General features: G+C 38.6%; 1 protein-coding gene across 1 annotated transcript; it reads left to right on the forward strand.

Annotated features, from left to right (window-relative positions):
- The first annotated feature begins 2756 nt into the window (after positions 1–2756).
- scara3 (scavenger receptor class A, member 3) lies at positions 2757–27814 on the forward strand. The gene is made up of 12 exons (XM_044329405.1): positions 2757–3226; positions 17166–17201; positions 17711–17755; positions 18725–18844; positions 21676–21756; positions 22683–22801; positions 23117–23361; positions 24115–24334; positions 24676–24764; positions 25427–25619; positions 26140–26317; positions 26407–27814. The coding sequence occupies exons 1-12, from the start codon at positions 3220–3222 to the stop codon at positions 26892–26894; spliced, it is 1821 nt and encodes a 606-aa protein (XP_044185340.1). The 5' UTR covers positions 2757–3219; the 3' UTR covers positions 26895–27814.

The following is a 27814-nucleotide window of genomic DNA, read 5'->3' on the forward strand; positions in this document are numbered from 1 at the left end:
TGCATGAACTACGCTGACTGAGAAACTCCACAATGTAATCAAAGGCTGGTGGTTTGATGATCAAAGACCAGCTGAGCAACGCTGGTCATTAAAATACCTAATAGACTCCTTGTTTCTATGTACTGTAGCTTTCAGAGCTGTAAAAACTCTGCTGTACTCTTCTAGTGAAGGAAAAGAGAGGAGAGAAAGATGTGGCCTAATTCTCAAAAGGACATTATTCACTCTTGGTTACGGTTGCTATGGTGATGCGGTGCAAAACAATTTGGCAGCACTGAAATGTCCTGATACAAATAATCACTTCAAATAATGTCCTACGGGATATTAGAGCTGTTGGTACTTGAAAGTGTTTATTTAAATAGTTTTTCTTGATTGGTTGACCATGATGTCAGCATGATGTATTTAAAATGTGTGCCTATGTGCTGCTGTTTTACTTTGCTCTTTGTCATGTTAGCCATTTGCCTGAGGAAGAAGGACTACCACATTAAATTATACTCTATATGGGCTTTACTGTATGAGGAGACTCATCGGTTGTTAATAAAACATATGTTAATGTTTTCAAGATCTGTAATAAGCCATTTATGAGAATAACGTTTGTGAAAAATCACTTTGGCTCGTGTATACAGTCTTCTGGCTTTATGCTCAGGGGTAGAAACTTTATTAATACCTTTTTACGTTCTAATAAGTTGTAAATATTTGTCAGTCATTAATTCAAAATCTTAATGATAATCCATTATATTTGCAGTTGTAAATGTTAATGTGTTGTTAATAAAAGATTATGGCTGGACTCTGCAGATCTAGGAGATAAGTGGTCACACAGTCCATTGGAGAGATTTTCCCGATGAATGTAAGAGTGAGTGACCATATTAACCATTTGTAAAGCCATTTGTTACAACTTATAAAGCTTTGTAAAGTATCCTTGTGGTGTTGTGGCTGTTTACTGTAGATAAAACATATACACTGCAACACTGACAATCTGGCAAGGAGTGAATAAATCTGGGCAGGTATATATGCTAGTGGGGCTGATGAGATAATGAGCAGCAGATTGGGATGATTTGGGAAGGAGGAACAGGTGAGCAGGCGGGTGTGGGACTCAGATGACTGGGATAGGTGGAAAGTCTGGAGGCGTCTGGTGGGCAGGTCTGGAAAATTCCTCACAAATGAATGAGCCAAAATAGCAGTGGCTGGACACTGGGACAGAGTGCCATTGTGACATAATGGACCTTGTTTTCTCTACTGCTGTTTCCAATGTCAAGAATGACCTCTGAACTCCAGTTTTAAGCCAACATGGAAGAGAAGTTTTTAAAGTGCTCAGAAAAATAAAAATGTGAACATCTACAATTCCATGACAACTCAACAAACTCCACATCAAAAGATCCAGATCAGTTACTCAATAGACCCTGTACTCGGCTAACTTTTTGACATTTTGAGCCAGTTCCAGGGCTCTGGTATTGTGCATGCTCACTCACTGACATAGCTAACTGGGACAATTAATGGAATGGAGCCATCGTTAATGTTATTATTTACACCTGTGCTTTCCCTGCTTAGTCAAGTCAAAATGCCAGCTGTGAAAAAGGATTTGTTGATCTTGTGGTGGGACTGTTTTCTCAACTGAATGATGTGTTTTCATTAAAGTTAATGAGTCATAAATGAGAATTTTTCAAACAAATGACACAAAAGAAACTATAAAGTCATGTTGGTTCCTAACAACAAGCAAAACAAATTTTAAGCACTAGCATACTTTATTGATGCGTTGAAACAATAAATACTGGAATGTCATTATTTTACAAGAATGAGCTTAGAGAAAGAGAGCAACACTTTATATTCCTCTGAAAACAAAATGGGGAAGTAGTCTGTTTTCACAGCCTACACACGAACAGATGCATACAACATGTACAGTATGTGGTCACGTTGCACATGTACATGCATATCTTACGTATACTCTTACATCTACTTGCAGACACATATGGTCATGTGTACAGAGACAGCATAGATCTCAACATACAGTTTTATTTAAAACTCCTGCCCCCGTCCCCCCTTCCTCTTTAATGTTTTATTTATATTACCAACTGGAGGGTGAAATATACATCTTGTTTAGTACTTCATAACCATATCCAAGTGTCACAGTGACTCAGTGCAGAAGATGAAATATAGGAACTGAAAATCTACAATGCCAGACAGCCGATGGAGTTGCCTCGTCAGCTGGATGGCCAGATGTGTATGTTGGTGCGAGAGTTACACCTGCTGTAAGTTTTAGACACTGGTAGTCGAGGTTATTGGGAGCAAACTGAGAAGAGTGCAAACTGGTGCCAGGTAGGGATTATAGCTTTGACATGTGTCTGTGTGTGTTTGTGTGTAGGTGTGTGTTCGCAGAAACTATTTCCTGTCTCGCAGGCCAAGGCCACAGATATTCAAGGTGCTCACTCCACGATGTTAGAACATTTGTTAGCAATTAGCCTCGGCCACAAAACTGACTCTCAACAAAACACATGAACCCTCCCTCCCTCTCTCTACCCCTCCCTTTCCTTTTTTTTTTTCTTCTCATCCTGTCCCTTTTCCAGTCCCTCCCTCATTTTCCAGTTTCTTTGTTCCCCTCCCATCTTTCTCTCTCTCTCTCCTTCTTTCTTACCACCCTTCTTCCTTTTCTTCATCCCTCCTTGCTCAATTTCTCTCTCCCTCCCTCCTTCTCTAAAGTTGCACATGGTTTCCGTCTGAGGAGGTTTAGTTTCCTCAGGCTATGGAAAGGAGAGGGATGATGCCAGAGAGCTGCAGGCAGACACACACACGTTAAAAACTTTGTGTAGTTTTCAGCACTGATAGACCTTCAAGAAGACTTTAATTAATCTAGAATTCAGCCTGTTTTTTAAGTTGCAGACGTGCATCTTTTGCTCATATAGGCTGGTAATAAATGCAGCTGAATCCTGCATTCATGAGCTGAGCTGAGGTGCAGCACCTCTTTTGCTTTTCACATCTGTGGAAGTAGGACATTTTGGGACTTTTTGGCTTTCTTCTCATTTTGGAAATTTGCCGACAACTGGAAAATGAATGCTGACACCTAAATGGTAAATTGCTGACTACTTTAGCTGTTCTTGGACACTTGTTTTGTGAGGGGAAAAAAAGGTGAAGACGACTGCAACATCACCACCACCATTACCACAACAATCAAGCTGAGCATCAGTAAACTGGACAAGCTGTTTATACAGAAAACTTGAGCAAGGAATCATGAAAGGTAAAGTGGATTTCTCTGACTTTTTTCAGTTATTTCATTCTTAGCACCTACACATTTCCTACTACATCTTTCTTCTCACCAAAACCTAAACAGTACCTGCCATGGTGGCATGCAGTCAGGCACCTGCACAGGGTATCAGCGACCACATATGCTTCTCATCTGTGCTCTGCTCCAAAACTTTGGCAGTGTGGATCCTGAGAAAGTGGTGGTTTGTTGTTCTTGGATGTGAGACTTTGATCAGTCAGCTTTAAATCTCTCTATATGTGTGTGTGTGTGTGTGTGTGTGTGTGTTAGTGTGTGTGTGCACACCACAACCCCTTTAATAAAACATAAAATGTTCTCTAGCCCTGCCAATCTGCCACAGTTTGACTTAATAACCCCTTTAAAAGAGCGCGAGTGAAAACATAACATTTGAATTTGAGCGTTCTCATAACATGGCATGAAACGAGAGCTGCCAGTGGCTTTGAAGAGGGGCAGGGACTCTTACATGGTTTCTAGGCTTACTGTAGAGTGTGCAGAGCTGCAGAGGTATGAGGAGTCAAAGGCTGACAGAGATGGGAGGGTACAGTGGGAAAGAGGGGATAACAGAGAGGGAATGAGAAGAAGTGGGAAGAAATCCCACATGGGTTAACAGCTTGAAAAGATGTTAAGAAATGACATACTGTATTTATTACCAAGAGTAACTGGAATATGATAGATTTATTTATTTATTTGTGTTTATTGTAAACTGAAATCTGTAGCACTCCTCTCTCAAACTTTGAGGTGTTGACCTGCAAGTTCTTAATTTGCTTTTTTATCAGCTTTTTTTCTTCCCTGCATTGATTGGTGTGGTGTTAAACCACTGCTTTTCCTGCAGATCGCACTGTGGCATCTCTGTGCTTTCATGATGATTGTTATCTTTGGTTTTGTTTTGATGACGTTCTAGCTTTGAGGTAGCGCTTATTAGTATGGCCACTGTAATGTCATGATGACTATCACTGCTAATGTTATGACTTAGTTTATCTACTGTTTCTTCCAAATTTGCCATGTTGGGGAACTAGAGGAGTTTTCTGAGAAAAGATTTTTGTTCATAATCACATAATAGTACTAAATTGACCAAAAAATAGTGCTGATGAGTGGGGATAATTCTCATGTCTACCATCTAGTGATACCGACAACAAATCCTAACCGTTAATGGTTGATCAGAAGTAGTTCATATGACGTGTTGTCTAACCACGTCAGAAATCAAAAGTGTTAACAGTTCTCTTTAGGAACGTATTCATAGTGTTGTTCAATGGTACAGATGAAAAGTGACAGAAATAGTTGCATCAATAAAAAAGAAAAGAGAGCTAGAGAGAGAAGTGTGGCAACCACTAAAGTAAGTGGAGGGTGAATGTAGAATTGTCTGTTTTGGTCCTACGCAGCCTCTCCTAATCCAGTGTCAAAAAGATGTCAGGGAGAGGGGGTTTCCGAAGCTATGCGACTGCCCAATAAGCACTTCTGACGGAGTATACTGGCCCTTTAACCCAGGCTGGCTGTGGACCATGAATGTCAACACAAGCTGTGTCCAAAAAAGGTCTAAGTTATCATTTTATTTACAACAAACTTGTCTGACTTACTTGCGAAGTGCTGCAGTTTACTTCATTTTAGTCTAAATAAATAATTTGGATGTTGCAGTGAGTGTACAGTAGCCTAATAATTCAGCATTTTGTGTAATACACTTATTTGCCCTCTTGCTGAGGTTTACAGGTTTAATACCACACCAATACCATTGTCATGTTAGTACACTAAATATAGTAATGGCACATTGACTGTATATAAAGATGGACACCCTGACAGTGCCCAAAAAGTGAAGCCAAAACATCTCCATCGCCCCCTGGTGGCTGGCTGCAGTATAGGTCATTAGTCCTGCCCCCTCCATGTTAGTGGATGGGACATAAGCCAAACTAAAAAATCAAAGTACACGTCAAATAAATTTTTCCCAAAGATGGGTTCTGTCATTTCAGGTAGTGCTTAACATGCTGATGTTTTTCCAAGTACTAATTTTTCTCATAAGTTTGTTTTTAATTAGTTATTTGATGATACAGAAAGGGGGTCTGATGTCATGATTGACAGTTGTGACAGGCGCTCTCAAACCTGCATCAGGCGGCAGAATGGCTGAGGGGGCATGTTGCGCAGGCCATCATCCCGCCAACTGACTCCACTGCAAAGACTCTGCCTCCAAATGACGTCGCACAAGCAAGATGGCAGCTCCTGGAAAGGAGATATTTTGGCTTCACTTTTGCATAGCAGTAGGAAGTGGAGATATTAAAAATCAAAAGCACATGACTAGCTTAGTTTAGCTTAATATATAGACTGAGCAAAGGGAAACTTGGCTCTCTCCAAAGTTCTAAAATATGAATATATTTGACCCAATTTTTATTTAATCCACTCACAAACTGAAGGGGGTTACAATTTGATTTTTGTACAGATTTCCTTTTGGACAAAGCCAGGCTAGCTGTTTCTCCCTGCATCCAAACTTTATGCTAAGCTAAGCTAACCATCTTCTTATAGTACCTTCATTCTTGGTGTACAGAATGATATCAATCTTCTCATCCTACTCTTGGCAATAAGGCGAATAACAGGAAAGCGTGTAACAAATCACAAAAACCACAAAAATACACATATCAAAGGTGGCTACTCTGTGCAATAAATATAGGTTCATCGAGTGCATTATTACAATTAGTGACAGAAAGTAGTAAAACGTTTATATTATGTTGTAATTGTTTAGTATTTCAGTTACCGAATATGGTTTCTAATCACTAACTCATGGAAAATCTGGATGTGTACCATGTTTCACATCAATGAATGTGTGTTTTGGATTTTACCAGTGACATTACAAATGAAGGCAAATCATGGTGAGCTTATTACTAGCAATAAAAGGAAATCATATGAAACTCCCGCCCAACTCCAGTTGTGTCTTTGCTCCTGAAAAGTCTGGGGGAGTGAAGCTGACTTGAGCCACAAGACGATACAGCAAATTAACTCCAAGAACATATACAGTGTACTTCTCAGCCAAACAGTACAGGAGGTCTGTTAATGTGGTTTCCAGTCTTGCTGAGAATGAGTCCAGCTCAGCTCAACCAGAACAAAACATGCTGCCTCATACATTCCTACTAGGTCCGGGGAGGAGGGCGCTCAGAAGGGGAAGGGGGAGGAGGAGAGACAGGTGTATAGTTGGCAAAGCAGAAGGAAAGAGTGAGCAAAGAAGAGAAGGGGAGGCAGATTTTCTTTTTTCAAAACCATTTCTGCTGTGGCAGTGTTATATATTTACAGTCAAAGCATTTTGAATTTGAATTGAAAGGAGAACAAGGAGACATAATATCTGAATGTCATATTGATTTGGTATCCAGTGTGCCCTTATTTATTTTTGCTCAATTTAATTCATTATCTAAATATTGCTGCTGGACGTTTTTTTGTTGTTACACTCTAGCACTATACACAAAAATGCTGAATGTGCTTTTTCTTCAATTTAATTCCAATGTGGTGGTAGATCATCTAATCTTTATAGATGAGTTGAATTATGCTGGCTAAAGGTATGTGGGCATTCCTATACAGGAATAGGACTCTGTCCTTTAAAAACAATCAACTATATAAACAAGAAGTCACTGTAGTATTACAAACTGTAACATCCAATAATAACAGTGTAAAGGGTCAAGAGGTATATTAAACTTAACTGACAATTAAGGTATGACTTTTTAATCTGCACACATGGGGACTTACTGGTGCTCATGCAGTATATATTAAGAAAGAAATATCCAAGTAAGCTAACTGGCTGATGTTATTTGGTCATGTGGTCTAACCGTATTGGCATAATGGTCATTTGAGTGTTATTTTTGTGAAATGTAATGTAAATCTTCCCAGTTCACATGCTTATTAAGCAGCATTTTGACGACCATCACCTATCACTCACTTTTTTTCAATCTGAACAGTATATTAGAAAGCTAACTTTAGCTTTGGCAGTTGTTTCCGTTAGCTATGTGACTACACTTGGCACTTACTAATTGTATTTTTTTTAGTGACATAACTAACTATGTAAAAACGTATGTATGTGGAGCAACCAACTATAATTCTGTGATGTGTATACACTAATGGTTTAACTAAGCTATGTTTGAACTGCACAGCTAGCTGTGAGATTTACACATCACTAATTAAAACTGGTTGCACCACACAAACTAATTCTTACATAGCGATCAATGGTAGTTATTAAATATTTAGGCTACAGCTATTACCTGTAATGGAACTGTCGTGTAAGCTAGCTGATGAACAAACTGAAAAAGCTAACATTAGCTTACTAATATCTGACCCATTAAGACTGAAGAGTAAACAAGGTAATATGGAATATGGTCAACATATCTGACCTGAAACTTTAAATTTCACAGAAAAAAACACACTAAACATCAAATTACAAAAGTTTTTGCCGCTAACATTAATGACCAATGACATTTAGCTTGATATTTCATCCTCACTGTGAACTGCATTAATACTATTAATTCTAAAACACACATATTTCTCCAGGTATATTATTTCTTGATATAAACAAAGGCAAACCTACATTCACGAAGGATTAGTCTTAAATTTTAATGGTGCAATGTTAGTAAATCGGATACTTAGGAAGGATTTTATGCACAAACTTAGTGATGGATTTACGAATAGCTGGTGCAACCCAGTCCAGGTCCATAAAGCAGAAATACTTTTCCCAGTTTCATGTGGAAGAACTTAACTGGGTGTCCATATTCTTAATTCGGGTGTACATATACTTTTAACCATATGTTTTAACTTCCTTTTAGAAAGCTTTTTCCATTCTTACCTTTATGTCATCTCACTGTGGAAAGTGAAAAACACAAGCTGAGAGACCCTCAAATAAAGCATTAAAGAATATTGTACACGCCCTTTGGCCTCACAGCCCCGTAAACCTAACCAGGCTTGTCTCTCTGTCCCAGCCTTGCCGTCCAAAGCGATTTAGTCCTGAGAAAACATGATGCGTTTACGGTATTGTGACTGTAAAAATCTCCAGTTTCACTGCCAAACCACAATAAAAGAACATTCTCTTGTAATGGCTTAACTATAACTTCAGCTTCGCAGTCTGCAGCAACACATACCAGGCGTTTATAGTTTTGTGAGGAGACCACACATTCCAGTCAGAGGGCACCTAAATGACTTGGATGTCAGCAGAGGTTTGGAAAAGGACTCATTTGGCTTTACGAGTCGTGGTCAAGACCTCCACTCTGACCTGGAGCAGAGCCCATCTCATGACTCCTGGTTTCATTTAATACTGGGATTTGCTGAGGTTCTTGAAGGGGATTTTCTGGTCAAAGTAATTTAACTCGAGCTAAGTTAAGGAAAGGAACATTGAAAAGGACATGTATCTATGCAGCTTCATGTGGAGTGGATCTCTATTTGTATGTTAAGTCACATCATGGAGTCATGTGGTGAAGTTAGGAGACACTCAGCGTATGTTACTCACCAAGGATAACATTTTGCACAATCCTCTGGCAAAAGCAAAGTCCAGAAGGGGAATGAAGGGTGGACAAGGGTGGGCATTGGGTTTGGAAAGTCCAAACCCCCCTGAGAGGAACCACCACAGAGGAACCACAAACATGGAGTGGCGCAGATGGTTTGCTGACACAAGTACAGGCCTGGCGCCATGTTCACAAACACCAAAGGTCCAATGGTGAAACAGGATGGAGGGAGGGAGGATGATTATCTCCATGTGGGTGAAGACCAACATCCTGACAGTATTAGTTTGCATTTTATAGTTTATCTTCTAGCCGTGCTTTCACTTGCTCATCACCCTGTGGAAAACTTTGTAACTGATACTCAAATTCACCTGCATGTGCATTCTTATTGAACTGGTTAGAAATGTAAAGTAAAGTGGCCTGTAACACATCTCTCTCATGACTTGTGGGTGTGCTGTTTTAACTTTCTGCTAGCCTTGACTATTTCGTAGGTGGACCATCTGGACCTGAGCACAGAGGATAGTGACTGGGAATTCACACTGACATTCACAGAAAACTCAACAAGCTCCTTTGTGAATGTTTAAGAAGGTCTTTTAAGGGTTAGCTGATTGTCTTGTGTAGGAGCATTGTAGCCTGCTGTTTAAACCATTTCATACAGTAACTTTTAAAGATTTTCTAAGGTGCACAGTATGTTGTGCACACATCAGCCTGGAGAGACTGATGTGTTGGTAAGCTGACACATTAACAGATGAGCATGTAAACACTTCAGTAGAAAGACATCAGCTGGAAGTGTACAGCAATATGTATTAAGATATCAACAAAAAAAGACTTCATAGTTGTTCAAATGATGAAAATTTTGGTATTGTTATCTTCTCGTAAATCTGCATTTAAGAATTTATCTCACCAAAGTTCATATTCTTCTTCTTCTTATTATTTATTATTCATCTTGCACCATCCATACTCTTAACAAGGGCAGTGGCCAAGAACTTTTTAAACACACAAAATGTACTCAAAGCAACATTTGACAAATGTTTGTATTTCTGTGGCTAGTAGCAGTATCACTTTTAGCCCAGGAAAACTTGACCAGGGCAAAGTCATGAGCTGCTTTCCAAGTTAAAGAATGACAAAACCAAGAGACCAGGACTGGGTTGCATCAGCTGTTCATAAATCCATCCATCACTAAGTTTGTGATGGAGTGTGAAAGTCTTTCTTAGGTAAAAAATTTACAACATGTAATTACTTTAGTAATGTGTAAATTGGTTGCTAGGAAACATCTGTCACAAGCTGTATTGTAACTTCCAAAAGTAACAGTTTAAGGGGGCCAAAAGATAAAATAAACTTAACTGCCAATTCTTTGTGAATGATTAATTTTGTTTTATTTATTCCTTCAGACCTGGAGAAACGTGTTTTTAAATTAGTTGTATTCATGCAGTTTACCATGAGAGGGAAATATCTGACAATGCAACGCAAACCCACATTATTTGGTCATACAGTCTGATGCTATTGAATTAAAGTTTTGTAATTTCATATTAGTGAGCTAATGTTACCTTTGTTAGTTAGTTCATTCAGCTAGTTTACGCAACAGTTCCACCTGATAGTTAGCAGTTGTAAATATTTAGTAACAACTAATCTCTATAAAGACCTACAAGAACTAGTTTGTGTTGTGCAACTGATTTTAATTTAGTGATGCGTAAATTTCCACTCAGTACACACTCACGTTATAGCGAGGCTAAGTTCAAACTTACGGTACGCTGTTGCAACTGCCTCCAGTTGTCAAAACAGGACTCACAGTTGCTTTGTAATATGATTTGTCACTGTCCTTGTCGTACTTTTATTGAATTATCCACTGGTCAAAGCTACATCCTGAGTTTGCAGTGTCGTAGTTTTCTCGCTGAAAGTAGCTTTTGGAAATGTTTAGTTTTATTAGATTTTGTTTCAATGCATTTTCCAAGCATCTGCTGCAAATACACATCCTTACAGTATATTTACTTCTTCTCACAGTTAAGTGTACAATTTTTGGGCTCTCTGTGTACTCAAAGTGCAATCAAACTTTTCCATCCTCAGTCTGCTCACAGTCTGGATAAACAACCCAAAAAACCATGTCTCGTTTGGTCTATTTTGCACAGCACTGTACTGCAAAAAAATCCATATTTAATTTGCAGTTGCATCAAGACTTTGTATATATTTCTCAATCTTCCAATTACTCAGCTGACCTCGACGTATGTGTTTTTATGATCTATTCTGTTATTTAAAGTTTCTTTATGCTGCAGGTTTAGGTCCTAAGCAAACTGAAGAGAGCTTTTAAATGTTGGACATTGTAAATGGACATTGCTGATATCACTAACAAGCTAAATTAGGATCGGTCATACTTATTATTCATCCAATCTAAGCGTTTACTTTATGATTTTTATACTAAGGCATGGTGGCTATATTACCTTACCAGCCCAGTATAACCAGGAATTATGGCTATGTAGGAAATAGCAAGGCTGAAAGTAAGGGTGTGAAGGTCAGGGCAGTGGATAGGCGTGTAGCAAATCTGACTTTCATACAGGAGATCAGACCTGCAATTAAGGTTGGCCTTTTTATTAACCCTAACCATGATCTTTCCCTTACATTACCCACACCATAGTTGCCATGCATAGATATATTAGAGAGCAAGAACTTCAAAAACATTGGCATTGGATATAAAAAAGTAAATGCTGCCACTGAACTTAATCCAGGGTATTGCAAAATCATCCAACCTCAATGTTCTTGTTTTTAGCTTTAGAGTTACGTCTTACACATAGCTGTCTCTGCTGTGATTGCAACATGTTAAATATTTGCAATTGTAATAGAGAAAAGTAGCACTGTTTCTATGAAGTGTATCCCATTGCTTCCCAAGCAGTTTGGCTCATGCCTTATTGGTTGCATATGTTCAAAAGACATTTTTTTTCCTTCTTTATTTCAAATTTTTTTTAGGGCAATTATCCAATATTTTACAAAAATAAAAGAAAAGATTAAAGAAAATAATTTAGTTACGCAGAAATGTATTTTTTCTGTTTTCTATATTGCAAGCCCTCAAATTGATCTTACCACACCTTGTTGGTTCCCTAGGTTGGGAACCATAAACTTCAGTTTATATTAATAAGCCTGCGAGATGTAACATCTAGCAGCAGTTATTTCAAACACTTAAGTGATTTTCTGACTGTTTGTTTATAGAAAGTAGAACACAGAAATCCAATACTTTTGGCCTGAGTTCTCATTGTGAGGGAGGTTTGGAGTTATCTCATCCAACCCTTTTACAGAAAACAGTGTTTGTTATCTCTTAAACAGGTCATTCAGGATTAACGCGGTTGTTTGTTTAATCTTGGGAAAAAGATTCACTTGATTTTCAAGCACTTAAACCAAAAATTTGACAAAGAAACCGTTTGTCCACTGATTGACACTTTTTAGTAATTCCACAGTGTTTTGCCATGGCCTGCCTACATACGTACTGTAGGTGTGACCTGGTGGGGTTATGTTGTGCTGCTGTCAGCTTAGTTCTGCTCTGTGTGTGTTGGACAGGTTGACTTCCTCACTAACGAGACAGACATGAGGGTTTTTCCACAGAGAGCAAGGAAACCATGAGGAGAGAAAAAAGCAACAGGCAGGAGGAGAGAGAAAGAGGGAGGGAGGTGAAACAGGCTAGACAAGGAGGAGATAGATGATCAGGCCAATAAGTCAGTGGGTAGGACTGGGGAGTAGACAGATACTTGAGGGTTGATACTGATTGTAATATTTTGGATTTCAGCTTCCAATAGTAAATAATGCGCTGACACTCAAACCCTGAATCTGACCATTTTCATGTTGCAGGAGTCCAAAAAATGATAAGAATTTAGTTTTTCTACCAAAAATCTATCTTAGTCAAGGGTGGGAAAGTCTGTGAAACTCTCCACTGAAACCCAGAATAATGACAGTACATGATGTTAGATCCCTTACTATACTCTTGTTAGGCTCTTGCTACTATTGCTACAGCTTTCAAACTGAAGTCATGAGTTTTCATTTACAAGATAATAATACTAACAAAATGGATACTGTAAGACTCTCCGTTGTTCTCTTTTAAAAAACAATTTTGTCTGTTCCAATTGATTTTATAGGCCTTTGGTAGCAGTGGAACAGATTAGAATCACCTTATTAAGTTGTTGTGGCGAACATGTCAGCAAACAGTTGCATTTATTTGTAGTTGTGTTTGTGTCTAACTGATGAATATAAGACCAATATTCTGTCTCCTTTTAGCATGTTTTGGTCTTCATCAACTCCAGTTCCAGAGGGAAATATCTGGCGTTTTAGCTGCTTAGTGCTCCACCACTAATTTTGTCTGTCGGCCCCTTTGTGCTGGACACATAGCATACAGTGGGTTTGTCAGCTTTTTTTTTTTTTTGCTGAAAACAGCTCTGCTGGAAATAGGGTTGATGAGAGTACTGAGACTGGACCACAACAGTAAAATTGTAGGCCGTATAACCAAAACAATGAGTTAAATGCTGGGGAACCACAAAGTTGAGTGATAATTCTCTGTGTGCACCACTGTGAGCGACCCAATTCACATTACACATAGTCATTTCATCTGTTGGTTAATCTAAAATAGATTAGTGCAGTTTTAAGGCCAAGAGCAACATCTGCGGACCCCTCCTTTTTTGATACGTTGACACAGGAGGCCACTGTAGGCATCCCTTCTCCTACCAACAATAAACATTGGTTTCTTTTCCATGACTACAGTTTTTTCCTAACCAAGCAGTTTTTGTACCTAAACTTAACCAAATTTTAGAGGTGGCAGATTGAAGGCATTTTGACACAAAATTAAAAACAATCTGTTTTGTCATTTAGAATACTGTACTATAAGGATGGCCTCATTTCAAGCCCAATATCAGTGAGACATATTCAAGTGTTCTTGTGTGGAAATGAATCAAAACCTCCCATCACAGTCAAATGAAATATTGTGCTCCCTGTAGTGTAGGAGCGTGTTAGTTAATGTTTCTAATAAAAGGCCAGTTCTGGCTTGATATGTCAGCAAACCAACATTACAGTTTGTGCAGGTGAGGTCCAGTACCATGAGATGGAAACTGGTGAGCCACTTCTGAGTGTTTTGAATATTATTTATTGTGCAGTTCTGTCTCTCTCTATCTTTGATGTCCGTTCCACATTTCTGTCTTTTAGTTCTTTGGATGTGGTCGCCTCCACCTCTCCTTCAGTTTTTCCTCTCCCTCCTCTCTCCTCCCTCCATCATTATGTCAGCCTCAGTGTTTTGTGACTTGTCCACCCATAACTGACCTCAGCTGTTCCACCGCTGCCTCACATAAACATTCACCTCATCAAGGCTTTTGCAGACCAAGTGTGTTGATTTGCTCTCTCAAAACTTTAGATTCACTTGTGGAAAACATAATATTAAAATCTTCAGCTTTCATTCCAGTGCTGATCTTGTTTGTGTTACCACCTATCCCATTATGGTACTTGCACTGTCAATTGCTTCTCTTAGACAGTGAATGAAGGTAAAGTGTTCACTGTGTAAATGAATGCCACATGTGCATTTGCTAATTAGTTTTACATAAAGTACTTGAACTCACATAGTTTTGGAGAAGTGCTGAATACATTTCTGTCTTCAAAAATATACTTCTATCATGACAAATTATGTTTCTGACCTTCAAAACATCATCATGGATTGCATGCAGTTTCCCTTACCAGCCATTTTTCTCTTGTCGTCTCCTTATCAGAGGCCAGACTTCTCTTCGTGTTGAACTGATTACGTGGTTAACCACAGAGATTGATCCACTGCAGACATCTTGGTTTAAGAAATTTTGCAATATTTTGTTTTGGCTTAAGTAATGGAATAAAACAGAAAAATAAAAGATCTTCTTGCAACTTAGAATTAAGTGTAAACCAGTGAAGGGATCTTTATAGTTTCATAACAACACACTAAAGAGACCAAAAAGAGTTCATCTCTGAGTCTGCTGAGTAAACACAGTGGAAGTGTCAGACAAAACAAGTCACACTTTATACATCTGCTAATTCAGGCTATAGCATCCCTTCTGGTAAGTATTGCAACTTCTGACCTACAGCAATGTCCACATGTTAACTGCTTCAAGGAAAACCTGTGCTTTGAGTACCAAGCACACTGAACATTCATAAACTTGAAAGGTGGTTCTGAAAAGTTTGTTGCTTGTCTCTTTTGTGCAGGACGACAGATTTTGTCCACTTGGATTCACAAGAATTGTAAAGGATTTAAGCAGTGACTCAGTTTCCTCTCAAACCACAAGTGCAGCATATTCCATTTCATCGCTGTCCATCCACATGCGCACTATGTTCCAAACACTAATTTGGTATTTTTAAAAAATATTGCTAAATTCACAGCTTTCACTTCCTGCAACCAACGCAAGGCACCACAGTTTAGTCAGAGACTTAAGTTAAGGAATCAACCATTCACAATTACCTTAGCTGTGGTTAGTCATATGTCAGGAGTGGGCCAGGCGGAAAAGGTCCTCACCAGGGTCAATCAGAGAACATGCTTCTTAGCCAGAATTTCTGAATTTCTTGACAGGAAAGTAGTGGTGACCCTGGCAGGAGCTCTTGTCCAACCTTATTTTGACTACACCTGCTGTTCATGGTTCAATGGCCAAACTTCTACCCTTAAAAATAGACTTCAGACTTTGCAAAACAAGGTAGTTAGGGTTGTTCTGAAACTCCCCATCAGAACTCAACTTGACCCTTCTCACTTTTAGAGCCTTGGGCGGTTGAAAGTACAGGCAAGAGTCTCTCAGATTGAGTTGTGCATGGTGCTGTCCTCAATACCAAAAAAAATATTTCATCCAGGTGAAGGATATTCAGCAGAGGGGGCTGTGAGGTAATGTTAATTTATTGATCTGTGATGTACAGAGTGATTAATTAGTTTTATTAACTGAGTGGCGAGTAGGGCCATGCACTGTCCAGTGAAGCACAGGTAGTGACTGATGTTGTTAATAAAATGAATAACTTGCTGAGTGTATTATATTCTTGTTTTGATTAATGTTTTTGAGTCATTCTTGCCATGTCAGATCTGCTGTCTTGACTCCTCCCCTGCGCAGCCCCCATCCCCAAAGGGACCACAATGGAAATAAGCCTCTGGGCTTTATTGTGTTATCCTGGCTTTTCCTTTCATGTACGCATTCAATGCCATGGCATGTTTTTAAAGTGAACTGTCAAATAAAATCAATCAGTCTACCGCAAATGGTTGTAGAGTTAAACTTGGTGGGAAAAGGCTCTGCTTTTTGAGGGAGCTCTGAAAGAGTATGAGCAGGAAAAAGGGTGCTAATCCCTCCTTAACAAACACATACATGAACATCAATTAAAAACTAATTTAATAAGGAGGAGGTTGGAGGTAGTCATATGTCACCATATGTGGCCAGTCATAGGCCACATATGATGATGCATGAATGTAATAGTTGATGCCAATCAGCTGATGCCTAAACTAACGCGATGCCACATTTGCATGCAACAAGGAGAACTCTCGATACCTTTCAGAGCCACATTTTAAGCCTACAGGTGCTGAATATTAGTACATAAGTCTTTGGTGTAATATTCCTTTAAAACACTCCACATCTGTCTAGTGTCACTCAACGCATTTTCTACATTTCCACAATCAAAAACATCATCACAAAGTCAAACATGTCTGTAATGTGACGACATACATTACATTATGTAGCAATGTTTCAGCAGTCTGACACTCTTTGCTTAAAGGCCAGCTCCTTTTGGCAGCGTCAACACCGGAGCATGGTAGGGTGTCCAACTGTCTCTCTTCAGCTAGTCAGCAACTTGCCAAACTCTCTTTTTCCTGTGTGAGTTGTGTGTCCTTTCCAGCTCTTTTCCCTCAGAAACAGCCTCCCATGCAGCTCCACTGAGTGTTTTAGTTTCCTCACATGAAGCGCCACACCCACATTGCCTCTGGTGTGGGGTTGGGTAGCACTTTGGGTGGCGACGTGCGGTATATGGTCCACATGTCGTTGCTGTTACATACAGTTATTAAAACATGAAGTTGAATGTAAGTCTGGGATTTTAAAGTAAACTGACCTTGTGCGGTTTATTAGACTCTCTGGTTGGAAGTTATGCTTCTTACTTCAGCCAGAGTATGCGATGACAGCCTCCATGGACACACAATACTCCCCCACAGAATAAGCACACAAAACCAACAACTGTTCTCATGCTTTGCACCACTATGGAGCTGTTTCTCCTGAGTGTGCAACAGCTCAGAGAAAATATTTGAGCAGAACAAAAACATGGAGTTGTGCTATGCTAAGTCTCATACTGAACACACTGAGTACAATAGGGGGAGACTGTGGGGGATTGTGAGGCAGCTGGTTTGTATGATTTATGACAGCAGTAATACAACTTGTTGGTGGCTCCAGAAGAATTGGTTTCAGTCAGCTTTGTTTTTTGAAAACGTCTGTTTTATGTCTCACTTTCTTTTTCTTTGTCAGATAACTATGGAGGATACGAGAACCAGCTTTTCAAAGGTAAAAGTCAAACTATTCTATTGCCTTGAGCTGAGACAGTTCATTACACATGATGTATTGTATGTCACATGTTAAACATGGTACTGTCTATTAAATGCAAAGTCTGCAGGTGAATTTGGGAAAGATGTGTGATGCAATTTCTACAATATTGCGTTAGCTCTTTGCTGCCCTTGTCTCTGCACACAAACCATAACCATGTACAGGCTTGATATTAATTTTTCTCATAAGATTCACCTTAATTGGTTTCCGAGAAAGGTTAATGAGCTTGTACATGCTTTCAAGGGAGTTCATCTTTTGCATTTACAACCTGCAATTTCTAGGACTGTGATTCAAGCAAAATTGTCCATGATGTCTTTGTTAAGAAAAGTGAAATATAAGTGGTTCTCAGTAATTTTCATGATTTTAAAAGAATCACATGACACTAAAAACTACTATGTTATTTGGTCAGTAGTAGAATACCATGTTTTCAATAGCTCATGTTTGCATTTTTTCCTTGTCTTGTTTTTCAGAGGAGGATCTCACTGGCGAGGAGGAGGAAATACCTTCATTTAGAGGTGAAGGCCTCATGCACACAAGTCTTAACAACAACAAACATGGTCATCTGTATTATGTTTTTTTTAAACCAGTGAGATTGTGTGCACGCATGGCTTGTGTATGAATGCCTGAGTATGACTTTTTGTGTGTGTGTGTTTGTACATCTGCCAATGACAACATTATGTATCAGATCCACATCTGCTCCACATCTCACCACATTCAGCCTCTCAGTTTTATCCCTATTATTAACTTTAAGTATAGTACTTAAATTATAATTCCAGTTTAATACAACTTGTCTTACTTTTGTAGTTTTAGCCATCATTTATATCACTTATGATAATATCATACTCGCCAAAGTCACTACAACTAAGTCTTATGGGGTAAAAAACAGGAGAGGTCATATGATCGACACAGGTTGTAAACAAACCAGCAATATAGGACTCAAAAGCTAAATAATAATCCCTCATTGCACACATTATGTCATAGTCTAACAAAGAATCAGTATATAAACTGTGATGGATGTTTACAACAGACAGTTTTGGTAATAGTTTTGCCATTCACCTTCGTTTTCTCTTCCAAATAAGTCCAAATAAGTGATCATCTTAATGCTCATGTTTGTTGCCCCATTTTAAGGAATTTTGTTGCATTCCCAACTCTCAGCTATTATCTTATTGAGTGCATTTATTACTAACAGAAATGAAGCTCAAAACTATGAAAATAAGATCCATGTTATAAACCAGAATTGTCCATTGAATGCAGTATAAAATGGAGTATTTTTGTCTTGCGGTATTGCAACTTTTCCAGTAAGTAAATGATTTGAATACTTCTTCCACCACTGGTTACAATTATCTGCAAATTGCTAAACTGATCTTGCTAAAGTTATCCAAGTTTTATAGGTTTTTTTTTTAAATTGTGCATTATTGTTTGTATTGAGTAATTCATTCAAACTTTCATTATTGCATGCGTCCATCTATTTAATGTGTGTCCAGGTCGTACCAGAGGTGGCTGTGTGAGGTGCCAGCAGAGCCACTCACTCCAACTGGCTGTCAAAGTCCTCTATGGATTTGTTGCATTTCTCATCATTACCATTGCAGTGCTGGCATCACTCGGTGAGCTCTGTTTTTAATTTTTGATTTTCACCCTGCAACCTTAGTACTTACCGGCACCCAAGGCTAGTTTAGCTCTGTTATTTAGCTTGCAGTAAAGTCAAAAGTTACCACAAAGTGAGCATACCACATTAGTACCAGTCTAAAATGAAAAAATCTCCAGATATTATCTCCACCTCTGACTGCAACCAGCCCTTAAAATCAGTCATTCCCTACAGGGACCCTGTGATTTGTCAGATATTCCCACTGATTAAGGCTGATATGAAGTGGGCTTGTCATGGGAAAATGACAGACTCCACTTTGTATGTATGTCTTAATAAAACACAGCACATTTAACTTCCGTAGGTCAAAATATGGACACAGGTCCTGTGTGCCCTGTTTTACCTGATTGCTGCTCAGTGCCAACAGATGCTTTTTACATTAACATCACTCTTTATTGGGTTTGAAAGCTGTAAATCTTAATCTTTTACTACTGTTCAGGCATCTCAGGAGACAGTGAGAGTTGGTAGAGTGACGCAAAATCCCACAACACACACAAGGTTGAATTCACATACATGTACAGAAAGGTAATGAAGTCCTGTCTTGTTAAAGCTCTGCTGCAAACTATGTGCAGGGAATACATTGACTTTTTCTTAACAAATGTGCTGGAAACATGTAGAAATACTGTACATGTGAATTCACTAAGGTTTGTGTTCACCACCAGTAGTTGTACATGCTGTTGCTAGTAACAACCGCTAAAGGCATAGTTCTGTAGCAGTTGCAGTTTAACTGACATTGTTAGCTACATCCACCATTTTGTCAGATTCGTGACCATTAAACAAAGACATCCTTCCTTAAAATGCCTTATCCTATGCTCCCTTATCTGTGGGTAGCTATTTTGTGTCTGATTGTAATTTGAAATATTAAATTTATTTTTCTACAATCTGTTGACTGCTAACTAGGTTAGCTATTGCACTAAGCTAGCTGTCTGAGGCTAATGTGTAAGAAATATTTTATAAATTAAAATTGGGCTAGCTGTCACTGATATTTTACTCTTTTTACTTTTATTGATGTGGACCCTGAATAGGGACTTAGCTAATGCGTTTTCCTGGCATGAGATACAATGTTTGCTAGCTAGCATTAACTAATTTGACAGCTTGTCTAACATTATGCTAGCAGTTAAATCCAATTTATTTGTTATTTTACTATTTATTTTACAATAATGTACCTTAAGTCTAGTTAACTGTTGTTTTATATCAATCTTATTGCAATTTGGGTAACACTTAAGCTTGCTAATGTTACTTCCTAACTTCACAAAAATGGGCTATTATTCTGAATTTCACTGAGAATTTTAACAATCTGTGACAAAAGACATTACACAAATATATTCTGGGGGTCATCATTTTTATACAGTATATTGAGCACCATCAAAGACAACTGAGCATCCAAAAATAACTACGGTATATCGGCATTTTACAAACATCTTACAGATGTGTGCTGACACAAACATTACAATACAAGCAGAAACAGAACCTAGTTTATGTTTATGTCAACTTACCAGCTGTTCAACACCAAAGCACTAAAACTCTTCAGTATCAACAGAAAACATATTGCACTTGGCTGGAACTAACTGTGCATGTGCACAAGGAAAAACAGACACCAGTAACCTTTGATTTTCCATTCCCAGCTGAACATCTGTTTAATAATAAATAATTCAGAATTAATCTGTTTAGTAACAAACATGGATGAATTGTATTGTAGCACATGTATTCAGCACTCTGCTTTACAAGATGAAACATTTTATTGGGGGAAAAACATTTTTTCAAGTAATGTGTGTATAGAAAACTGTAGTGCTAGATTTACACACAATCTCTCAATCTCAATCTTACACATCGCGTTTTATGGAATTAATTCATTCAATCTTGTTTGTTGCTTTTAGCATCATTGCACAGAATCTATCAAAAGCCATGAGTCATGTTCAGCATCACTGTCACAGGAGCTAATAGGTGGTATGTGCAGAACGCATATGGAAACATTTATAAATGCAAGCAGACCTACATTATTCCCCTGAGTCAGTGGTTAGGATGCAGAAAAAAATGTGTAAATACACAGCGTTACAAACTTACACTCACAAATGTATGCTCAAACACACAAAAACTCACACTCACAAAATTGTTGTTGCTCTTTTGGGAAATATGTAGGGAGGGGGGCAGGACCTGGCCAGCTGGCTAAACCATCATTCATCAGTGTTTTAGTTGCATTTATTAACTAATGAAAACTTGACATGTTTTCTTGTCAGGGCTTAAATTACAACTTTTTGTTTTTACTCCTTAAAATACTTCCTATTTCCTGTTAACAGCAAGGAACTGGTGATGGTAATCACAGATGTATTATAAGAGCTGGATACTAGACTGAAAATGGCACTAGTCCAATAGGAATTGCTTGCCTTGCGCATGCGCCAAAAAAGTCTCTAGCTTCTAGGTTTGCTCCTGTGTTGTGCGGCCCACTGAATATGCACAGTAATGTTTCTGCTGTTGGCCCATAGACTTTACATTGTGATAATGTCACAGATTTTTAAATTACTTTTCTCAGCTCGAGGAAAGTTTTACAAATATGAAAAAAAGGAAAAATTAGGATATTAGGTAAAATTATCTATTCCTCGACATTCAACCATCCTTTCTTGTCATTTTGGCTCACTGAGTGCCACGATTAGTGATACTGTTCAGTGCTGTTTCTGAATTACGTTAGCATTTGTTCTTCATGTTAAAAGTTAATTTAATATTATGTTAATATTTAATATTTCTAAAATTCCAGGACATGCTTCCTTAAATATATTAACTTTCTTGTGTCTGCAGTGTTCAGGAAGGTTGACAACCTGGCTGAGAAGGAGTCTGTCTACCACAAGAAGATCACCACGGCTCAGCAAGGAATAGAGGGTAAAATAGCTTGACTCACAAATGGTCATTTTTTTATACTGACTCAACAAGGCTTTATACAGCGATTACAGATATAACACAGAAAAAAATGGATTTTTGAAGATTGAAGTAATCAATCAAAAGAAGAGTTAATTTACTGTCCTACTGATTTGAAGAATTTCATCATACATTCTTAAAATATATTTTCATATATTTTAAGAATGTAATGTATGTAGAAAAACTGTGGTATGTTACTGTACAGAAGCATTCTAAATTGATTCATTTATAGCACCAAAGAGCTTAAAACAGCTGTTTTCTGGTACTGTAAAGAATCATCAAGAACAAAAAAAGCAAAATACAAAGACCCTTGAGATTGTTTATTGTTCAGAAGTTAATTTGACAAAATGATGCTAATTTGGAGCTTTTGAGTGTTTTTGCCAGTTGCAATTGGAATGAAAGATGTTTAAAAATCCATTTATCTGAGTACCAAAAGGATTCTCATCCATGGTGGTTTAAAAATTGAGATTAAAAGTTTATCCTTGACCTAGGAAAGAGCAGTTGATTAAAAACAATCTCACTGCAAGGTCCAGTTATTTACTTACTTAGTTAAATTTAGTAACATTTAATGTCTTCCTCAGATTGTGTGATAGGAATTAAACCTCCAGAGCAGCTTCTACTGTAAATGGACTTTGTGGTGAAATTGTTCTGTCAACTGCAAACATACTGCATACAGTATGTACCAGGTTTTAAAGGTCATTTGTGATTTGTGAAGCAGTAAGGATGATTGAGTGTGATGTCAGGGGAATTCAGAAGATATCTTTCTCTCTCGCAAACATATGGTTACCAGACATTTTGCTATATAACATGTACAGTCATCTAGAATTTTTTTCCCATAGTGCCTCACTGCCATATGTTCACTCTCTTTCTTTTCTTTGTCTGTCTCTCAGATCTGAGCTCAGCCTCTAACTGCTCAGGCTGTCTGGATGTGACTCTGTACAGTGAGGAGATCAGCAGGCTGAAGAAAGAGTTTGAAGAAATCCAGAAAATGATACTGGGACAGGAGCAGGTACATTGGATCACAATTAAGTTGTTTTGTTTTGTTTTGTTCTTTGATTCAATCAACAGTCCAAAATCCAAAGATACTCAATTTACAATTATTTAAAACTATGAGAAGCAGCAGATCCTCACATTTGAGAAGCTTAAATTATTGTCAGAATAATTGTTTTTTAAATCTTCTGTCAATCTGCAAATTACTGAATCATTTCAGCACTAACCGTAAAATAGTGACTCATAGTTTTTATCGAATTAATTTTTTATTATCATCCCAGCAACCAAAAAAAATACAAGTACAATCTGTCGCTCCTCTCTGATCCTCCCTCAGGTCCTGGACCATGCCTCTCAAACCCAGACCACCCTAAAAACCACCAGCACCCGGCTGACTCGCGACATGCAAAACCACCTCATGTCAATCAAACTTCTCAATCAGTCTCTGGAAAGATACCTGGATCGGGTGGAGGGCTGGAAGGACGTGATTGAGGAAACTGACGAGAAGATGAAAACTCTGACAGAGGATCACTATGACATCAAAGCTACCGCACAGCAAGTTAACACCACTGTGGCGCTAAGGTGAGTGAAAAGCTGAGGGCAGAGACATTTGGACAGATACTGTAACTCGGAAATTAGTATTTTTAACTTAAAACTTGATAGTAATTTCCACAATCCTGAATCAGAACAGTGTGCATAAGGTATTATCAGAAACAGCACAACTGCTAGATAAGTATAATTTCTCTTCAGCTATATTTACAGCATGTGTTCATGACCTTTTACTGAACTGAGCAAAGTGGGAACTTCAATTGCTGACAGTAGGCAAGAAGCCAGGGTCTTAGTCATAATTGCCATTTTTTGACAAGCCTCATAAGCAAATCTTTATTTATGGAGCCAAACCACAGTAAGAATAACAACTGGGTTTTCCCATTTGACAAAGGCACAGCTGTGACTTTAAACCAGTATATGACTTAGGATTTTATCATCCATGCTGTTATGAAATACTATTAGAAATTTGAATGGGATGATAATATCACCAGATGCCTTTTTATTTTTGCAATGTGTAGCATATTTACGAACAGGGAAATCTTATTTCCTGGTTACAGCCAAGCAGGCATGTAGGTAAATTAATCAAACAGATAGTCAGTGTAAGAGTTTCTCAAAATATCAAGTCATAATCCACTTTTTGACTGCTTCTAAAATAGTAAAAATTCATTAGTAAAAAGAAAAATATAGCAAATATAGCACTGTCTGATAAAGGCAATAATGTGAACATAGCTTGACATTTTATCCACTGCACCTCACATGTCCTTTGTGCTTCCTTCTGCTCTCCAGCTCAATGTGGATACACGCCCTGCAGAGGAAAGCAGAAGAGGAGACTCTGGTCCTCCAGAAGTTGACCAGCGACTGGCAGAACTACAGCCGAGTTCTGAGCGCAATGAAATCCAACGCTAGCAGCACCGTGCAAAACATGCGCTTCCTCCAAAACAACATCGTAGCAGATCACCAGAGAATAGCCATGTCCAGTGAGATGCTCAACGACCTCAATCAGCAGGTATGTGTGTGTGTGTGTGTGTGTGAGTTTGTTTAGTCTTATGTATTCATGAACATATGAGGTTCAGGATCTGGATGCAAGTTCATTATTTTTCTGTCTAGATCAGTATTACAGATAGGTTTTATAGCTTGTGAAGGGAAACACTTCTGATAAAAAAACAGAACCTTGTGAACTGCACAAACAGGTTGAGAATTAAAACATCTATTTGCAGCTTAAACACTAGTTGTCACTTGTACACCAATTTGGGAATGGGTCGGGATTAGTTGTGATTGTTAGGGACTAGCATATGTCAGTGGGTCCTCATAAGTATAGAAGTACTACATATGTGTGTGTGTTTTCAGGTGATGAACCTGCAGATGCAGCTCGATAATGTGACCTCTTTCATGGATGAACATGAGGAGAACATGCATGACCTTCACTACCATTCCAGGTGATACACATGCACAGAAATTTGTATTAATATATATAGATTTTTCATGATCAATCAATTTGCTGATTATTTTCTTGATTAGTTGTTTGGTTTATGAAAGGTTAAAAATTGTGAAAAAACCTCATTCACAATTTCATAGAGCTCTCTGTGATACCTTCAATTTGCTTGTTTTGTTCAACCAATAGTCCAATACCTATAGATTTTGAAATGATTGTTATACATATAAAAGCACAAAATCCTCAAATCTGAGAAGCTGGAACCAGAGAATATTTGGCATTTTTGCTTGAAAAATTACCAAAAAGAATAATATATTATCAAAATAGGTGCCCATTAATTTTCTATTGATCAATTAATTGGCTAATTGTTGCAGCTCTACCACTATACTTGTGATAAAATTGTACTGACTTGCATTAATTCCTTAAAGGCTTATAGTATATTTACCCTATCCTTGACTTAAGTCTAATTCTAACATTAACTCTAAAATTAACCCTACCATACAACAAAAACTTACCTCATGAGGACCAATTTTTGTGCCCAAATGGGAGGTAAATCCCTACAACATGATTAATATATAGTATACCAACAAGCAAGAAAGAGTATTATCATTCTAGAAGTAACAATGTCTGTACAGGAAGAAACCCTCACTCAACCATCCCTTTTAGGTACTATGAAAACCGGACAGGTGAACGTTTCTCTGCCTTGGATGGTCGTCTGAACTCCATCGAGATGGAGATCGAGACATTATCCTCCAGCATCAATGCCACCGTCAGCCATGTCCAGAGCATGTACAAGTATATCAACATCGAGAGCTCATCCTGCCAGGGCCGCCTGAACAGACAAACAGAAGATCTACAGGTTGGAACCACACAAGAACTTTTTCATTACTTGGTGATAACGTATATAAAGACAAATACAAATACACACACAAAATATATTCAGGTTAGAATTGAAATCCTTTTACTTTACCAAATACGGTGTCATCTGCATACAACATTAGACACACTCCTTACTTGACTGGCAGCTCAGGAATTTGATTGGTCTAAAAATCTCATAATACAATTGATTTCTTGGCCACATATGTGGGACTATGCCATTGTCTATATATGATTTTTTTCTGTCATGCTTTGATATGTTTGTGACAAAGTGTTCATTTATTTAAAAGTTGTTAGCGTAAAGGTTAGTTAAGCTGACTTGTGCATTTTTTTGACACACAGTCCATACAGTGGATGTAATTTGTTTGCACATAATATTACCTGACTTCTCCTTGTAATTGAATTTCTCTTTCTTTCTCCTCCTTGTTATTTGTATTTGTATTCTTGCACATTTTCTTCTTTTGTATCATATCTTTATTCTCACAACCATTTACTTTCTGCAGAATATGAACAATACTGTCTTGTTACTCCTCCACTTGGCCGACACACTGAGGCAGCAGAACATGTTGTTGAATGTCCGGCTGGATATGGATGTCAGGAATCTGTCCATGGTGATGGAGGAGATGAAGCTGGTGGATACACACCATACACATATCATAAAGAACCTCACTATACTAAAAGGTACACTAGATGTTGTGGTTTATAAATATAAGTTGAATGCCTGTTTACACTTTCCTTTTCAACTTGACCTCACCATCTTCTCTCAACAGGTGCTCCAGGACCACCAGGGCCCAAGGGGAACCGTGGTGAGACTGGCACAAAAGGACCTATGGGACTGACTGGGAGCAAAGGTGACCGAGGTCCTGTAGGAAGTCGCGGATCCCCCGGAGAGAAGGGGCCTATTGGGCCTAAAGGTGTACCAGGTGAAACAGGCCCCAGTGGCAATAGAGGGGCAGTAGGCGTCAAAGGAGCCAAGGGATCTCTTGGTCAGCCAGGACTGCGTGGTGAGAGGGGCCAGAAAGGTGACATGGGCCCCTCTGGTAAAGATGGGCTCCCAGGACCAACAGGACCTCAAGGGATCCAGGGCCAGGCAGGACTACCAGGCATCATTGGGCCAACAGGGCCAAGAGGAAAACCAGGGCCAGTTGGGCCACCTGGACCACCAGGAACCCCTGGACCTCCAGGATTGCCGTATCCCCATGACCAACTCAACATCCAGCAGCGAACCGAGCCTGCTGCTGGATCCAAGAGACAGTAGGACTCAGAGGTGATTTATAAGGCACAAAAGAATGATTATCAGATATAAACTGAAGGAGTATTATCCATCGTGACTGGTGATGCAGCAGCTGATGAGGAGAAAAAACTCTTATTCCATTTCTATGGGATTGTGCAAGACAATGAAGAACTTAATAACCAAACCAAATGCAGCAGATCAAATTTGGGACGAAGACGGGGCATGAAAAGACGGGCATTCCCCCGATGAAATGACTTAGCAAGCTAAGGTAAATCAAGAGGAAGGTCTAAAAAATAGAAAACAGAACTGCTGCCACAGACTGAACTGTTGTTTCCTTTGTTTTTTCATTGACTTTCATTGACCATTTTTTGTCTTGAATACCCAGGACAAAAATGGATTGTTTGGTTAGACTTTGTATGTTGGTATGAGGAGAAACTGCCTTCATCCAACACTTGGATTTCATCACTACTTGTGATGGGTCTTCCCTCATCCAACTGGCAGTCCATATACAAATAACAAACGATGAGCTTTTACCAGGGTGAAAAACTTCAAATAGATGGTGAGAAATCATGCCCGTTACTGAATTTGAATGTACTGGAAGGGAAGAAGGGGTGAGAGGTTGTTGTGGAGCCACCAAACCCACATGGGACATAATAAATAGGAGGAGAATTAGACTAAAGTAGTGGTGGTTTCCCATCCAGGCCACCAGACTACTCAAGGGTTTACATTCCCATGCACTAGTATAAGGACACAAAAATCTGCTTCTTTTTACATTATATTCATGTTGACACATCCTTTTCTGTTGGATGGCACTTTATTGGTTCTTTAAGAGTAAAATTTAAGCATTTTTGTCCATTTTATTTCAGAGCAGGTACTCTGAAGCCTTTTTCATCTGCTGGTAAAACAGTAATTTTATGAAGTCTGAAGAATTGAAGATTTGAGGA

Source organism: Thunnus albacares, chromosome 16 (genome assembly GCF_914725855.1).
Source record: "Thunnus albacares chromosome 16, fThuAlb1.1, whole genome shotgun sequence".
In the NCBI taxonomy this organism is placed as follows: domain Eukaryota; kingdom Metazoa; phylum Chordata; class Actinopteri; order Scombriformes; family Scombridae; genus Thunnus; species Thunnus albacares.